Genomic DNA, 16,358 nt, shown 5'->3' on the forward strand with positions numbered 1-16,358 from the left:
CCCGGAAGTGATTGTTTACCTCGCATGTTTTCGTTTGTATTTTAAGGAAGGATGTTTGTAAACACTAAAATGTTAATTATTTAAAATACAATCACTATTTAAATAAAAGGAGGTCCAGTGCTGCTAAATGGAGACCCAGGGCATCGTGAAAGCCTTTCCAAAAGTAAAAAGACGCCGATCGAATGAGAGTAAAGAAGCTCCAGCAGTGAAGAAGATTCCACTTCAAACAATCACTGGTAATGTTGCGTTAAAACTTATGTGCCAGTTGTAGTGGCTATTAAGTGTTTATTAAAAATAAAAAAAACTATTAGCAATTTAATAGAATTCCAAATTTTAGATAAAACTACAAAAGCACCGAATAGTACATAATAACTATTGAGAAAGCGCACGATAACGGTGTTCCGTACACCAGAGATTCATTCCACGGTCCACTTGTTAATGATTACAAAACTCCAAGATTCAGGCTTGTGGTGGATTGTCAAAACATTTAAATCCTTAATTTTAAGCTTAGTTTAGATCCTGAGTTGAGTTTAGGTCTTCATGCACTTTGCTTTGTTTGGTGGATACAAGCACAGTCATGTTGGAAGAGGAAAAGACCTTCCCCAAACTGTTGGCTCTACGTTAGAAGCATAAACAACCCCAGTAGGGCAAGTGTCACAGCGGTTCGGTTTTCCCGAAATCACTGGGTGCATTGCAGTAACAAATCCAGATGGCAATCTGTGGCGGGGCCTTGACCCCCCCCCAAAATACCTGAAGTGCCTGACAGGCTGATAGCACGGTTGGTGATTGAAACCCTAAGTCCCATAACATAATTTATTTGTTTTCTAAAGAAATACATTCATTCCGTGAGAAACCTTGACCAGGACGGCAATCCATGGTGGAGGTAACATAGGTGCCTGACAGGCTGATAGCACAGTGGTCTAGCTAGATACCGGAATCACCGGATTACAGGAATAGCCCTTCTCCAAACTGTTGGCTCTACATTAGAAGCATAAACAACCTCAGCGGGGCAAGTGTCGCGGCGATTCGGTTTCCCCGGAATCACTGGGTGCAGAGAAGTGAGAAACCTTAACCAGGACGCCAATCCATGGTGGAGCTCTCAACCATACCATACAATTTCTTATTTTTTTAATAGGCATTCCCTAAACTGTTGGCTCTACATTAGAAGCATAAACAACCTCAGCGGAGCAAGCGTCACGGCAATTCGGTTTCCCCGAAATCACTGGGTGCAATTCAGTAACAAATTCGAGCACGATGCCAATCCATGGCGGGGCCTTGGCCACCCCCAAAAACATAGGTGCCTGACGGGCTGATAGCACAGCTGGTGATTGAAACCCTAGGCCCCAGTAGTAGTGGACTAGCTAAATTTATTCTGCACCACCCGAGCACCCAACCATAACATACATTTATTTTTTTTCTAAAGAAATGCATTTATCCTGTTTGCTAGAGTACAGGAATAGGCCTTCCTCACAATGTTGGCTCTACATTAGAGGCATAAACAACCTCAGCAGGGCAAGCGTCATGGCAGTTTGGTTTTTTCTAAATCACTGGGTGCAATGCAACAAATTTGATGTCAATCTATGGCCGGGTTTGGCCACCTCCAAAAACATAGCTGATCGTGTATGTAAGTAGGTGTCCGACAGGCCAATAGCACGGCTGGTGCTTGGAACCCTCAGTCCCAGCGTTAGTGGGCTAGCTTAATTTATCACTGCACCACCTGAGCACTCAACCATAACGTACAGTTGATTTGTTTCTAAAGAAATACATTCAGAGCCGCTCAGGTGGCGCAGCGGTACAGTACGCTAGCGCACCAGAGTTGGGTTTCTAGAAGCATCGTATCGAAACTCAGCTCTGCCTTTCCGACAGGGTTGGGCGGCAGTATGAACAACGTTTGGCTGTTGTTCAGGGTTAGGGGTAGAGTCGGAGCATAGGTCCTCATAACTGGTGCGACTGCGGCCCCTGCTGGTTGACTGACGGCGCCTGCACGGGGCTGAGGAATAACACTGAGGGGGGTGTGGCCCTCCGTGCGCAGTGTCTCTCGGTGTGTGAACTCGGCTCGTGCAGGTGAAAAATGCAGGCTGTACTGACTGCGTGCCGGAGGGGGCGCAAGTCAGTCGAGTGGCGTCCTCAGTCAGCGGCAAAAGGGTCGAATCAGTATAGAGGACACAATCAGGGTAATTGGACACGATTAGAATAGGGATAAAAAATTGCGGGGAAAAAAGATAGATAATTAAAAAAATAATAATAAAAAAATTTGCTAGATTACAGGAATAGCTCTTACCCAAACTGTTGGCGCTACATTAGAAGCATAAACAACCTCAGCGAAGCCTTGGCCACCCCCAAAAACATAGGTGCCTGACAGGCTGATAGCCTTATTTTATCGCTGCACCACCTGAGCACCCAACCATAACATAAATACAATTTATTTGTAAAGAAATGCACCTATTCTGTTTGCTAGATTACCTGAATAGGCATTCCCCAAACTGTTGGCTCTACATTAGAAGCATAAACAACCTTAGCAGGACAAGGGCTTTTTGCTAGATTACAGGCAGGTGTGTTGTGCACTGTGTGCACTACTATAGAATTTCATTATTGTTTTGTGTCCATCTGGATCGGGTTCAGAAGCCTGCCGTGCATCCCTGTTGTTCAGCTATTTTCAGCAGCTGTTTTCTTACTCTTAGGGAACATATTTCAGGACATCTGCATCCACATAGTTCCTGCTGGCATCGGGAAAGCACGTTGTGACATATTCCAGCAGCAGATCGTGCAGAATGGAGGCCAGGTCGAAAGCGCTTTCAGTCCCAGCTGCACCCACGTGGTTGTGGACGAGTCGGTGGACAGCGAGCGTGCCTTGAGGCTGCTGAGGATGGAAATGTTCCCCCCTGATGTGCAGCTGGTAAAGTGTACTTGGCTCAGTGGTTGTATCTCGGAGAAAAGACTGCTGAGCACAGAGGACTATAGGCTACTTTCATCTGACAGGTATTTCTATCATACCTTACGCCATTAAGAATCCCATTAAATTATGGGACATGTTATTTCAAAACAGTGGGCATTAATTTCAAATGGCTAGACTTTTTATAAGATTTTTCTTTTTTCCCCCCCAACTTTTATCCCCATTCTAATCGTGTCCAATTACCCTGATTGTGTCCTCTATACTGATTCGACCCTTTTTGCCGCTGACTGAGGACGCCACTCGACTGACTTGCGCCCCCTCCGGCACGCAATCAGTACAGCCTGCATTTTTCACCTGCACGAGCCGAGTTCATACACCGAGAGACACTGCACACGGAGGGTCACACCCCCCTCAGTGTTATTCCTCAGCCCCGTGCAGGCGCCGTCAGTCAACCAGCAGGGGCCGCAGTCGTACCAGTTATGAGGACCTATGCTCCGACTCCACCCCTAAGCCCCTGAACAACAGCCAAACGTTGTTCATACTGCCGCCCAACCCAGTCGGAAAGGCAGAGCTGAGTTTCGATACGATGCATCTAGAAACCCAACTCTGGTGCGCTAGCGTACTTTACCGCTGCACCACCTGAGCGGCCGACTTTTTATAAGATTTTGAAGTGTGTTTGTGAGGCAGTTGGTCGGGTTTACAATCAACATTCTAGTTCATTCCAAAGGTGTTTAGTGGGATTGAGGTCTGTGCAAGCCATTGAAGTTCCTCCACTATAATCTTGTCAAACCATGTTTTTATGTACGAGGGATAATGTGGATCAGACACAGCAGCGCTGCTGGAGTTTTTAAATACCGTGTTCACTCACTGTCCACTCGATTAGACACTCCTACCTATTTGGTCCACCTTGTAGATGTAAAGTCAGAGACGATCGCTCATCTATTGCTGCTGTTTGAGTTGGTCATCTTCTAGACCTTCATCAGTGGTCACAGGACGCTGCCCATGGGACGCTGTTGGCTGGATGTTTTTGGTTGGTGGACTATTCTCAGTCCAGCAGTGACAGTGAGGTGTTTAAAAACTCCATCAGTATTGCTGTGTCTGATCCACTCATACCAGCACAACACACACTAACACACCACCACCATGTCAGTGTCACTGCAGTGCTGAAGAACAGCATGAAAGGGGGCTAACAAAGCATGCAGAGGAACAGATGGACTACAGTCAGTAATTGTAGAACTACAAAGTGCTTCTATATGGTAAGTGGAGCTGATAAAATGGACAGTGAGTGTAGAAACAAGGAGGTGGTTTTAATTTTATGGCTGATCAGTGTATTTGTTTCAGTGCATTTAGTGCATACATGATGTTGCAGGGCTCTTCACTTTGTGTTCTGCAGTCCTCCGCAAACCCCTGTAGAGGAACCTAGAAAGAACGTTTCAAGCGTCCCTGTTCCCGAAGAAACAACACTACAGTTGGATCACAGACTAGTTGAAGAGGATCCAGCGACCACGGTAACGGGAGGACAGGAGGTCTGTATCTGCGAAATCCATAAGTTTGTTTTTGTTTGTTTGCTCAGTCCCTGTTATCGAGTGTTTTAAAGCTATAATGCAGATGATGATCTGAACAGCAGTCCTGATCGTCCCAAGTTTATGAAGGTTTACACTGATCCAAGTCAGTCAGAATATTTGTGGTTGTAAGTCAAGGCAACTGTATTACAGGTCAGCCAAGAGCTGAAATATGTAACAAATCACGGTACACCTGGACATGCGGTATATGGTCAAAAATGTATGGACACCTGACAGTCAGTTTGTTTTATATCCCATTTCAAATAATCAATATAGAGTCCCCTTTTTGGCTTTCTACTAGGGCTGCACGATATATCGTTTCAGCATCGTCATCGCGACGTGTGCATGCGCAATAGCCACATCGCAGGACGTGCGATGTCACTTAATGCAAATTAAATCAAATACGTCATGCTACAACTTTTTTGCTGCATGACACAAAACAGAAATTCACACGTTCTCATTTTCCATGACACATCTACCAGTGTGTTCGAAAACCTAGTGAGCTGCCTCGCTGTTTTACTACCTACATAGGCAGCTGCCTCAGTAGAGAGGATTCTAATAAGTCATTGACTTATAAGGCAGGTTATTCGAACGCGCTACTTAGCGATTCCATCAGGTTTAGCATTTAGCATCTTGCCATTAAAACCAATGGAATGAGGTGGGACAGCGCTAACATGTCAATATAACATCTCGATTGGTGTACAGAAAACTGTTACATTTGCTGACAAGCCCAAACTTGCAAATAAAACACTGGTTAAAAATCAATAATTATTTATTTACGTTTGAAAATAACTTTGTCCGCACCGTCAGCCATGTTTATTTTTCTGTGAGAGAAGAGATGCCGCAATGAATTCTGGGATTGCCTTCATCACAGAGGACGCTTCCGATTCTCACTCGTTCTTGAGTCAGAATAACATTGAAATATTAAGATGCCTCAGTAGTGAGCTTAGTAAGGCATCTCGGATTTCGAACAGGTGTATAGCTGCTCTTTTGTTTGTATAGTTTTTTTTTTAATAATGTTTACCACTTGAAGAGTTTTTGATTGTGAAATAAAATATTAAATGACCCATTTTGTCAATCCTGTTAATTCCCTCATGTGATATTGAAGCTTTCTTAGTTAAATGCTCAGTTTCAACCGAGTACAAAGATGTACAGGGGTTGGACAAAATAACTGAAACACCTGTCATTTTAGTGTGGGAGGTTTCATGGCTAAATTGGACCAGTCTGGTGGCCAATCTTCATTAATTGCACATTGCACCAGTAAGAGCAGAGTGTGAAGGTTCAATTAGCAGGGTAAGAGCACAGTTTTGCTCAAAATATTGCAATGCACACAACATTATGGGTGACATACCAGAGTTCAAAAGAGGACAAATTGTTGGTGCACGTCTTGCTGGCGCATCTGTGACCAAGACAGCAAGTCTTTGTGATGTATCAAGAGCCACGGTATCCAGGGTAATGTCAGCATACCACCAAGAAGGACAAACCACATCCAACAGGATTAACTGTGGACGCAAGAGGAAGCTGTCTGAAAGGGATGTTCGGGTGCTAACCCGGATTGTATCCAAAAAACATAAAACCACGGCTGCCCAAATCACGGCAGAATTAAATGTGCACCTCAACTCTCCTGTTTCCACCAGAACTGTCCGTCGGGAGCTCCACAGGGTCGATATACACGGCCGGGCTGCTATAGCCAAACCTTTGGTCACTCGTGCCAATGCCAAACGTCGGTTTCAATGGTGCAAGGAGCGCAAATCTTGGGCTGTGGACAATGTGAAACATGTATTGTTCTCTGATGAGTCCACCTTTACTGTTTTCCCCACATCCGGGAGAGTTACGGTGTGGAGAAGCCCCAAAGAAGCGTACCACCCAGACTGTTGCATGCCCAGAGTGAAGCATGGGGGTGGATCAGTGATGGTTTGGGCTGCCATATCATGGCATTCCCTTGGCCCAATACTTGTGCTAGATGGGCGCGTCACTGCCAAGGACTACCGAACCATTCTGGAGGACCATGTGCATCCAATGGCGGTGCCGTGTATCAGGATGACAATGCACCAATACACACAGCAAGACTGGTGAAAGATTGGTTTGATGAACATGAAAGTGAAGTTGAACATCTCCCATGGCCTGCACAGTCACCAGATCTAAATATTATTGAGCCACTTTGGGGTGTTTTGGAGAAGCGAGTCAGGAAACGTTTTCCTCCACCAGCATCACGTAGTGACCTGGCCATTATCCTGCAAGAAGAATGGCTTAAAATCCCTCTGACCACTGTGCAGGACTTGTATATGTCATTTCCAAGACGGATTGTCGCTGTATTGGCCGCAAAAGGAGGCCCTACACCATACTAATAAATTTTTGTGGTCTAAAACCAGGTGTTTCAGTTATTTTGTCCAACCCCTGTATATATATATATATATATATATATATATATATATATATACAGTGTATCACAAAAGTGAGTACACCCCTCACATTTCTGCAAATATTTCATTATATCTTTTCATGGGACAACACTATAGACATGAAACTTGGATATAACTTAGAGTAGTCAGTGTACAGCTTGTATAGCAGTGTAGATTTACTGTCTTCTGAAAATAACTCAACACACAGCCATTAATGTCTAAATAGCTGGCAACATAAGTGAGTACACCCCACAGTGAACATGTCCAAATTGTGCCCAAATGTGTCGTTGTCCCCAGCATCACGTAATGACCTGGCCACTATCCTGCAAGAAGAATGGCTTAAAATCCCTCTGACCACTGTGCAGGACTTGTATATGTCATTTCCAAGACGAATTGACGCTGTATTGGCCGCAAAAGGAGGCCCTACACCATACTAATAAATTATTGTGGTCTAAAACCAGGTGTTTCAGTTTTTTTGTCCAACCCCTGTAGCTTGTCATAATCTTTTGTATCCCTTGTAGGTACCACCCTTTTTCACAGATGAGCCCCTTATTTAGAGTAAAGTACATGCATTATTAATATTATTAATAATGTGGTGAAAATTCCTGCATTTTTTAATATCGCAATATATATCGCAGGAAAAAAAATTCGCAATGTCAGTTTTTTCCAATATCGTGCAGCCCTACTTTCTACCAAACTTTGGAGTGTATCTTTAGCAATTTGGGCCCATTCGCTCCAAAGAGACTTAGTGATGTCAGCCAATCATGTTGGTTTCAGTTTCTCTTGCTGTTTAATATGGTTTAGATCAGGACTTTGTTTATGTGGCACAGTCATGCTGGAACAAGTAAAGACCTTCTCCAACATGTTTCCTCGAATTTTAAGTATATTTAATTTAATAAACAGAGTTCTGCACATATTGCAGCCTATTAGGACGAATTGTTGTCTGTCTGAGAGACATGAAACCAGGAGTGGACGGTACCAGAAATGCCAACAGATTTTTTTAGGTCATTGCAGTGTGTCATACTGGGTCAAGATCTAACAGAACAAGGATGCTCAAAAATCCACAATAAGCTGCAACCATTAGGTCATCGGTAATCCTGACAAGCGCAGTTTCAGTGCTGTGATTTTCCCTAAACCCAGACTGAGACCTCCTCAAACAAATCTTTGAAGGCAAGATGTTCTTTGTGCTTGTCCTGAAAAGGGAGATTAGAAATGGCCCGATAGTTGCTTGGATCATCAAGGTCAAGTCCAGTGACTTGTGTTTTGATCGCCATTTCAAAATGTTTGAGCACTGAGCGTTTTGTTTGTTTGTTTATTAGGATTTTAACGTCATGTTTTACACTTTGGTTACATTCATTACAGGAACGGTAGTTACAGAATTACACAAGATTCATCAGTTTACAAGGTTATATCGAACACAGACATGGACAATTTTGTATCTCCATTTCACCTCACTTGCATGTTTTTGGACTGTGGGAGGAAACCGGAGCACCCGGAGGAAACCCTCGCGGACATGGGGAGAACATGCAAACTCCACACAGAAAGGACCCAGACCGCCCCACCTGGGGATCGAACCCAGGACCTTCTTGCTGTGAGGCGACAGTGCTACCCACTTAGCCACCGTGCCGCCCCACTGAGTGTTTTAAACACTCACTACATCATGTTGTAAAAATGACATGATTGGCTGTATCTGAGGCAGGGATGGCCAAAAGCCTGCAATGAATTGGTACCCTGTTCAGGGTGTTCCATGCCTTGCGGCCAGTGTTTCCAGTGCAACTGGACCTGCTGTGACCCTGACAAGGATAAAGCCTTTGATAAAGGCTTCACATGGAATGAAGGATCCATTAGTGAATTATGTCTTAGACTGGTAGAAAGAAAGATAGGTCCTTTCTGCTCTACCACATAAAACTCATTCATTATCACTGCATTGTTTACTTCTTATTTGCATAGAGTAAAACTCTCAACTTTGACACTCTGTCACTGGCATCACTAATAGAAAACTAATGGCACTTTGTTGTCATAATTTGTTGTCACATCGCTGAGATTGTAAATTCAGGATAAAAAAAAAAACAAGCAATGTTAGTCCTGTTAGCCAACAACACAAAACTGGCTGTTAAGGTATAACAAATGTGAACAAGCTATAACAAGTGTAAAATTTCAGTCGGTTGCCACAAATCTCATTTCTTGTGCAGAATTTTGTATACAGAAACCTGCTTCGACTGGCTTGTTTAACACAAGGCCAGCTGCCTACATTTACTATGACTTTGACATTGGCCAAAAAAAGAGCTGATCCTAGAACTACATTCCTTTCCGTCACGTTTTATAGGTGGCCGAGACTCAAGACGAACCTCTAGAGGAAGACGGCGTGTCACAGAACGATTTGGAGGCCCTCATCAGCGGGGTTAAGCACGATTCAAGTGTTTCTAATGATGCACAGATGGAGAAGTCTGGATTGCCTGGAAAGTGGGTGTGCGCCCAGTCATCCCAGACCAAAAGCAAGAACCATAACCAGCACATCACTGACAAGCTGGAGCAGTTAGCTAAGGTTTATACGCACACGGGTGACAAGTGGAGAGCACTGAGCTACTCAAAAGCTATCAATGCCCTCAAGAGCTACAACAAGCCGGTCACTTCATACGAGGTCAGGCATAAAGCTTAATGAATTAACTACATTGAAATCATTCTAAAATGAACTTTTGGGGTGATTGTTTTTAAAACCTCTGATCTGACAATTGACAGGAAGCGCATAAGATTCCAGGCATCGGCAAAAGCATGGCCACTAAGATTGTAGAGATCATGGACAGCGGGCACCTGAGAAAGCTGGATCAGTTTGGAGAGGCCGTGCCCGTCCTGGAGCTGTTCACTAACATCTGGGGGGTTGGTGCCAAGACTGCCCAGCTTTGGTATCAACAGGTAAGAATAGCTAAATGAATAGCTAAAATAGGATTTCACAATGGGTGTGTTCGAAAACCTGAACTGAAATCATTTATTCAAATGGTGCTTTGTCTTAACATGGGTTTAATATGGGTGTACTTAAACAGGGCAGTTGTAGCCTAGTGGATAAGGTGCTGGACTAGTAATCAAAAGGTCACTGGTACAATCTCCACCACTGCCAGGTTGTCACTGTTGGACCCTTGAGCAAGGCCCTTAACCCTCAATTGCTTAGACAGTATGCTGTCACAGTACTGTAAGTCACTTTGGATGAACGCGTCCGCTAAATGCTGTAGATGTAAAATGAACAGCAATAATGGTTTAATTGATGTGAATAACAGAATAACTACTCGCTACTGACACACAGGACAGGGTTTGTCTTGGTTTGGCCAAGGGGTTCGAAGTTTGGGAATGCAACACGCACTTGAATGTTATTTATGTTAATAAGAGCATTGGGATGTTGTATTTATTTCTTTAAGAATGATTATTGGATTAGAAAAATCTATAATGAAATTACACCGTTTAGGCATAACATTATGACCACCGTTCTAATATTGTGTCCCCTTTTTGCTGCCCCATACACAACAAACTGTGATGCACTGTGTATTCTGACACCTTTCTATCAGAACCAGCATTAACCTCTTCAGCAATATGAGCTACAGTAGCTCGTCTGTTGGATCGGACCACACGGGCCAGCCTTTGCTCCCAATGTGCATCAGCCTGTCGCCGGTTTACCGCTGTTCCTTCCTTGGACCACTTTTGATAGATACTGACTAAGATCACAAATATTGAAAAGCTTGTGCGTGTGCTAATGTATTCTGAACTATATTATCCCCCTCACCATACTAATTGCCAGTCGCAACCGACTGATCCAGATATTCAACATGCTAGATATCTCTCCTCAGTCGCTCAGCGAGCCGCTCGGATCGTTAATTAATTATAGTTATTGTATCAAATGCATCAAATAGTTTGTCTATTTGTGGGTTGGCATTTTACCTAACCCGTCTTGTATCGTTCTTATCATTTAAGGGATTTCGTACATTGGAGGACATTCGCACCAAAGCCACCTTGACTCACACTATAAATATTGGTCTGAAGCACTACGACGACTTCCTGGACCGGATGCCAAGAAGCGAGGCAGCTGCTATTGAGAAAACGGTCTGTACCTTATTCATAACTGTAAGCAAACAGTTAAATAGACCGCGGTAATAAAGACAGTGTAATAAAGGAAATGACCATCCCAACCCTATAATGAGTTCTCAACTCTGTATTATCCTTACATGCTGAGCTATTCTAAACATTGGTTAATTTTATAGTGTAATGTGTAAGCAGTAAGAAAAAAAAACTGTTAGTTCTGGCTTTTAGAGGGCTGTCAATCTTTCGTTGCTGCATGATGGAGGAACCAGAAGCGGCAAGTGTGTCTGTTCTCCCTGAGGAGCTCCTAAAAATTGGCGCATCTTTAGTCAGCTCCCGTTGCTCTCTTGTTGAGTCGAGGACCAAAGCCAGTTGTATTCTTACAGTACTGCTTGGTTGTTCCTGTTCAGGAGATGAGAATAGCATGTGTACTCCTGCTCTGACAGGGTGATTTGCAATGCAAGTTACCTCTGCTTGTACATAGACCAATCAGTCATAACATTAAAACCACCTCCTTGTTTCTACACACACTGTCCATGTTATCAGCTTCACTTACCATATAGAAGCACTTCTACAATAGTTCTACAATTACTTACCGTAGTCCATCTGTTTCTCTGCATGCTTTGTTAGCCCCCTTTCATGCTGTTCTTCAGTGGTCAGGACTCTCCCCACACGACCATTACAGAGCAGGTATTATTTAGATGGTGGATCATTCTCAGCACTGCAGTGACACTGACACGGTGGTGGTGTGTTAATGTGTGTTGTGCTGGTATGAGTGGATCAGACACTGGAGTTTTTAAATGCCTCAGTGTCACTGCTGGACTGAGAATAGTCCACCATCCAAACCTATCCAGCCAACAGTGCCCCATAGGCAGCATCCTGTGACCACTTATGAAGGTCTACAAGTTGACCAACTCAAACAGCAGCAACAGATGAGCGATCGTCTCTGACTTTACATCTACAAGGTGGACCAACTAGGTAGGAGTGTCTAATAGAGTGGACAGTGAGTGAACACGGTATTTAAAAACTCCAGCAGCGCTGCTGTGTCTGATCCACTCATACCAGCACAACTCACACTAACACACCACCACCATGTCAGTGTCACTGCAGTGCTGAGAATGATCCACCACCTAAATAATACCTGCTCTGTGGTGGTCCTGTGGGGGTCCTGACCATTGAAGAACAGGGTGAAAGCAGGCTAAAAAGATATGTAGAGAAACAGATGGACTACAGTCAGTAATTGTACTACAAAGTGCTCCTATATGGTAAGTGGAGCTGATAACATGGACAGTGAGTGTAGAAACAAGGAGGTAGTTTTAATGTTATGGCTGATCAGTGTACTTTATACCTAAATAATAGGAGACAGCACAAATAGACTTTAGATCATCTAATTTTGGGGGCTGACACTTAAATTAGGCTTCAATTAAAGCCTTTTCCATGTGTATTTTTCCTAGTTATATGTGTGAATCGTTACATTTATTTCTTATAGGTTTGATCACTAGTAAGCCATTCTTATTTTTCAACTTTTTTGTTGCTTGATTTTTGAATATACAGTGATATAAGGATGTATGGGAAACCTGTAAATGCGTTCCATGGTCCCGTGGAACTGCATATATTTTAGGCATATGTGAAATAATGGGGTTGTTTTAGACACTTATACATTGACAATAAAACAAATATGAAATAAAAACACTGAAATAAAAAGCTGATTCTTACAATTTCTCAGAGCCCTGAGCTGTACCACAAGTTTAAAAGTGAAACAGAAGGAAATCCAGATAAACACAGATACATCTGGAGCTTTTAGAGTGAATTTGACGGTTATTCCACACAAATGCAGATTCGTCTCATATTCACACTTTGATGACGTTTTACTGCACCACTCAAGCGAAGCACAGAACAAAGCGACTGTTCATTGTTAATTTGAAATTAAAGAAATAAATTTTTGAAAAACAAACTGAACACGTTGAGTTTAAGGGAAACGTTGAGTTTAGGGGTACAAATTTCTCGACGAAGGGCGTTGAGTTTCAAAGATTTTAGGTTTAGGGGATGTTGAGTTACAAGTTTTAGGTACTTTTTCTAGTTAAATCCAGGACTTCTGACCAAAAGTGACCGTCAGTATCCGACCAGGCAGCATGGTGGCTCAGTAGGTAGCACTGTCATCTCACAGCAAAGAAGGTCCAGGGTTCAAGCCCCAGGTCGGGCGGTCCGGGTCCTTTCTGTGTGGAGTTTGCATGTTCTCCCTGTGTCTATGTGTGTTTCCTCCGGGAGCTCAGGTTTCCTCTCACAGTCCAAAGACATGCAAGTGAGGTGAATTGGAGATACAAAATTGTCCATGACTGACATTGTTTGACATTGAACTTGAATTACCTGTTCTGTCATGAATGTAAGCAAAGTGTGTGAAACATGACATTAAAATCCTAATAAACTGAACTAAATAAATGTCAATATCAGTGTGTAACCTCTGTTTCCTATTGGCAGGTAAAGGAAGCGGCGCACAGCGTGAACCCCGAGCTGCTGGTGGTGGCGTGTGGCTCGTACCGGCGTGGTAAGTCCACTTGTGGAGACGTAGACGTGCTCATCACTCATCCCAACGGCTATTCGCACAAGGGCATCTTCAGCAAAGTGCTTCACTTTCTCCATCAGAGTGGTATGATTACACTCAGCCTCACTGGTTTCCCGATTTTCCAAGAGTAAATTTCAGAAATAGTGAAGTCATTAGTCATTAGTTTTCTTTGACTTCTTAGGGGGAAATGATTCTTTTCAAAGTGTTCTACAATTACTGACTGTAGTCCATCTGTTTCTCTACATACTTTCTTAGCCCACTTTCACCCTGTTCTTTAATGGTCAGGACCCCCACAGGGCCACCACAGAGCAGGTATTATTTAGGTGGTGGATCATTCTCAGCACTGGTGTGTTAGTGTGTGTTGTGCTGGCATGAGTGGATCAGACACAGCAGCGCTGCTGGAGTTTTTAAATACCGTGTCCACTCACTGTCCACTCTATTAGACACTCCTACCTATTCGGTCCACCTTGTAGATGTAAAGTCAGAGACGATCGCTCATCTATTGCTGCTGTTTGAGTTGGTCATCTTCTAGACCTTCATCAGTGGTCAAAGGACGCTGCCCACCGGATGCTGTCGGCTGGATGTTTTTGGTTGGTGGACTATTCTCAGTCCAGCAGTGACAGTGAGGTGTTTAAAAACTCCATCAGCAGTGCTGTGTCTGATCCACTCATACCAGCACAACACACACTAACACACCACCACCATGTCAGTGTCACTGCAGTGCTGAGAATGATCCACCACCTAAATAATACCTGCTCTGTGGTGGTCCTGAGGCCAAAAAGGTATGTAGAGAAACAGATGGACTACAGTCAGTAATTGTAGAACTACAAAGTGCTCCTATATAGTAAGTGGAGCTGATAAAATGGACAGTGAGTGTAGAAACAAGGAGGTGGTTTTAATGTTATGGCTGATCGTTGTATATATGTGTGTGTGTGTTTTCCTTATTTGTGTTCACCAGGCTTTCTGACTGATGATTTGGTGAGCCGTGAGGAAAATGGTGAGCAGAAGAAGTACATGGGAGTGTGTCTCCTACCAGGCCAGGGCCAGCGTCATCGAAGGCTCGACGTCATTGTGGTGCCATACGCCGAGTTCGCCTGCGCCATGCTCTACTTCACCGGCTCAGCCCACTTCAACCGGTCCATGCGTGCGCTTGCTAAGACCAAGTCTATGAGTCTGTCTGAGCACTCGCTAAACAGCGGAGTGGTGCGCCAGCATGCCGTTAAAGTGGCACCGGGTATGCCATTGAGCACACCTACAGAAAAATCAGTCTTCGAGCACCTGGGCATCCCATACCGAGAACCGCTTGAGAGAGACTGGTAGTAGACTGCTTTAAAAATACGTAACAAAATAATGTGAAAAATTTTTTTTTGCTTTGAATACAGTTGCACCACGTTCTAGCTGCTGACTACAGATGCCAATATGAATTTGTACATCTGAAAAGTTTTTATCACTTATAAACATTATTAAATGAACTAAATAAGCAAATCATGAAAGGCTTTAGGACACTTGACCATGAGCATGTTGGATCTTATTTTAAAAACAAATTATGTTGGCCGTTCGGTGGCGCAGCGGTAAAAACACACGCTGGAACCAGAGCTGGGATCTCGAATACACCGTATCGAGTCTCAGCTCTGCCTGCCGGCTGGGCTGAGCAGCCACATGAACAAAGATTGGCCTGTTGTTCATACAGGGGTGGGATATTAAAAGTCGTATAGGGTCTCTCTCATAACTAATACAGTTACGACCTCTGCTGGCGGATCGATGGCGCCTGCACAGAGATGGGGAAAAAAGTGCTGTCAGGTTGTGTCTCTCCGTACACAGTGCTGATCTGCACTGCAGTCGTCAAAGTGTAGGTGACAAGATGCGTACGGCATGCTGCCCACGTGTCGGAGGGGGCGTGGGTTACTTTCGTTCTCCTCGATCAGAGCGGGGATGGGCATTGGTGGAAAGGAAGCATGATGCAATAGGGCAATCGGAGAAAATGCATAAACAAAATATATTTTAAATTGAAATCATATTTTCAGAGAAAGCTTCTCACAAGGCTTTAAAGTGTGTCTGTGGAAATCTTTGCCCATTCAATCTAAAGAGCATTTGTATGGCTGGGCTGATGTTAGTTAAGATAGCTTCAATTGATGTTCCAGTTTATTCCAACAACTTTAAGTACGAGGGTTCTATTTATTAAGAATTTCAGACACAAATGACATCACTTTAGCGTCGTACCAACTTTTTAATGCCATCAGCAAAAAACGTTTTTGATTGAACGTGTAGCCACTGATGCACCGCTGCTTTCACATCATCACATGAAAATCTTCTTCCCCTTAAAGCTTCTCTGAGCGTCCAAAAAAGTGGAATTAGATGCCGCTAAATCCGGACTATAAGCTCTCTCTCAGTCTCTCCCACCCTCACTGTTTCCAACCAAAATATAAAAGTGTGGAAACTTTTTGAAGATCCCTCGTATTTATAAAGCATACATGTTATTTTTATGAAAGCTTTTCCTTCCCCCTAAGTGAGCAATTTAAAATGTACAGTACGGGTGGCACGGTGGCTAAGTGGGTAGCACTGTCGCCTCACAGCAAGAAGGTCCTGGGTTCCTTTCTGTGTGGAGTTTGCATGTTCTCCCCGTGTCCGCGTGGGTTTCCTCCGGTTGCTTCGGTTTCCTCCCACACTCCAAAGACGTGCAAGTGAGGTGAATTGGAGATACTAAATTATCCATGACTGTGTTCGATATGACCTTGAGTAGTGATGAACCTTGTGTAATGAGTAACTACCATTCCTGTCATGAATGTAACCAAAGTGTAAAACATGACGTTAAAATCCTAATAAACAAACAAACAACCCTAATTTCCTGTTGAAATGAAATCAAACACTGGATG

General features: G+C 43.6%; 1 protein-coding gene across 1 annotated transcript; it reads left to right on the top strand.

Annotated features, from left to right (window-relative positions):
• The first annotated feature begins 41 nt into the window (after positions 1-41).
• poll (polymerase (DNA directed), lambda) lies at positions 42-15,896 on the top strand. Its single transcript, XM_063009746.1, has 8 exons — positions 42-236; positions 2,682-2,979; positions 4,287-4,419; positions 9,184-9,498; positions 9,597-9,770; positions 10,818-10,946; positions 13,401-13,569; positions 14,444-15,896. Exons 1-8 carry the CDS (start codon positions 128-130, stop codon positions 14,803-14,805), a joined length of 1,689 nt encoding a protein of 562 aa, XP_062865816.1. The 5' UTR covers positions 42-127; the 3' UTR covers positions 14,806-15,896.
• Positions 15,897-16,358: the final 462 nt, after the last annotated feature.

The sequence above is a fragment of the Trichomycterus rosablanca genome, chromosome 15 (assembly GCF_030014385.1).
Source record: "Trichomycterus rosablanca isolate fTriRos1 chromosome 15, fTriRos1.hap1, whole genome shotgun sequence".
NCBI classification, from domain to species: Eukaryota; Metazoa; Chordata; class Actinopteri; order Siluriformes; family Trichomycteridae; genus Trichomycterus; species Trichomycterus rosablanca.

Bases quoted from the DNA above. Each gene is read 5' to 3' on its own strand.
- poll (XM_063009746.1), top strand. From the start codon at position 128: ATGGAGACCCAGGGCATCGTGAAAGCCTTTCCAAAAGTAAAAAGACGC. The intron at 4,420-9,183 runs GTCTGTATCTGC...CACGTTTTATAG, and splicing joins CGGTAACGGGAGGACAGGAG to GTGGCCGAGACTCAAGACGA. The intron at 13,570-14,443 runs GTATGATTACAC...TGTGTTCACCAG, and splicing joins TCACTTTCTCCATCAGAGTG to GCTTTCTGACTGATGATTTG.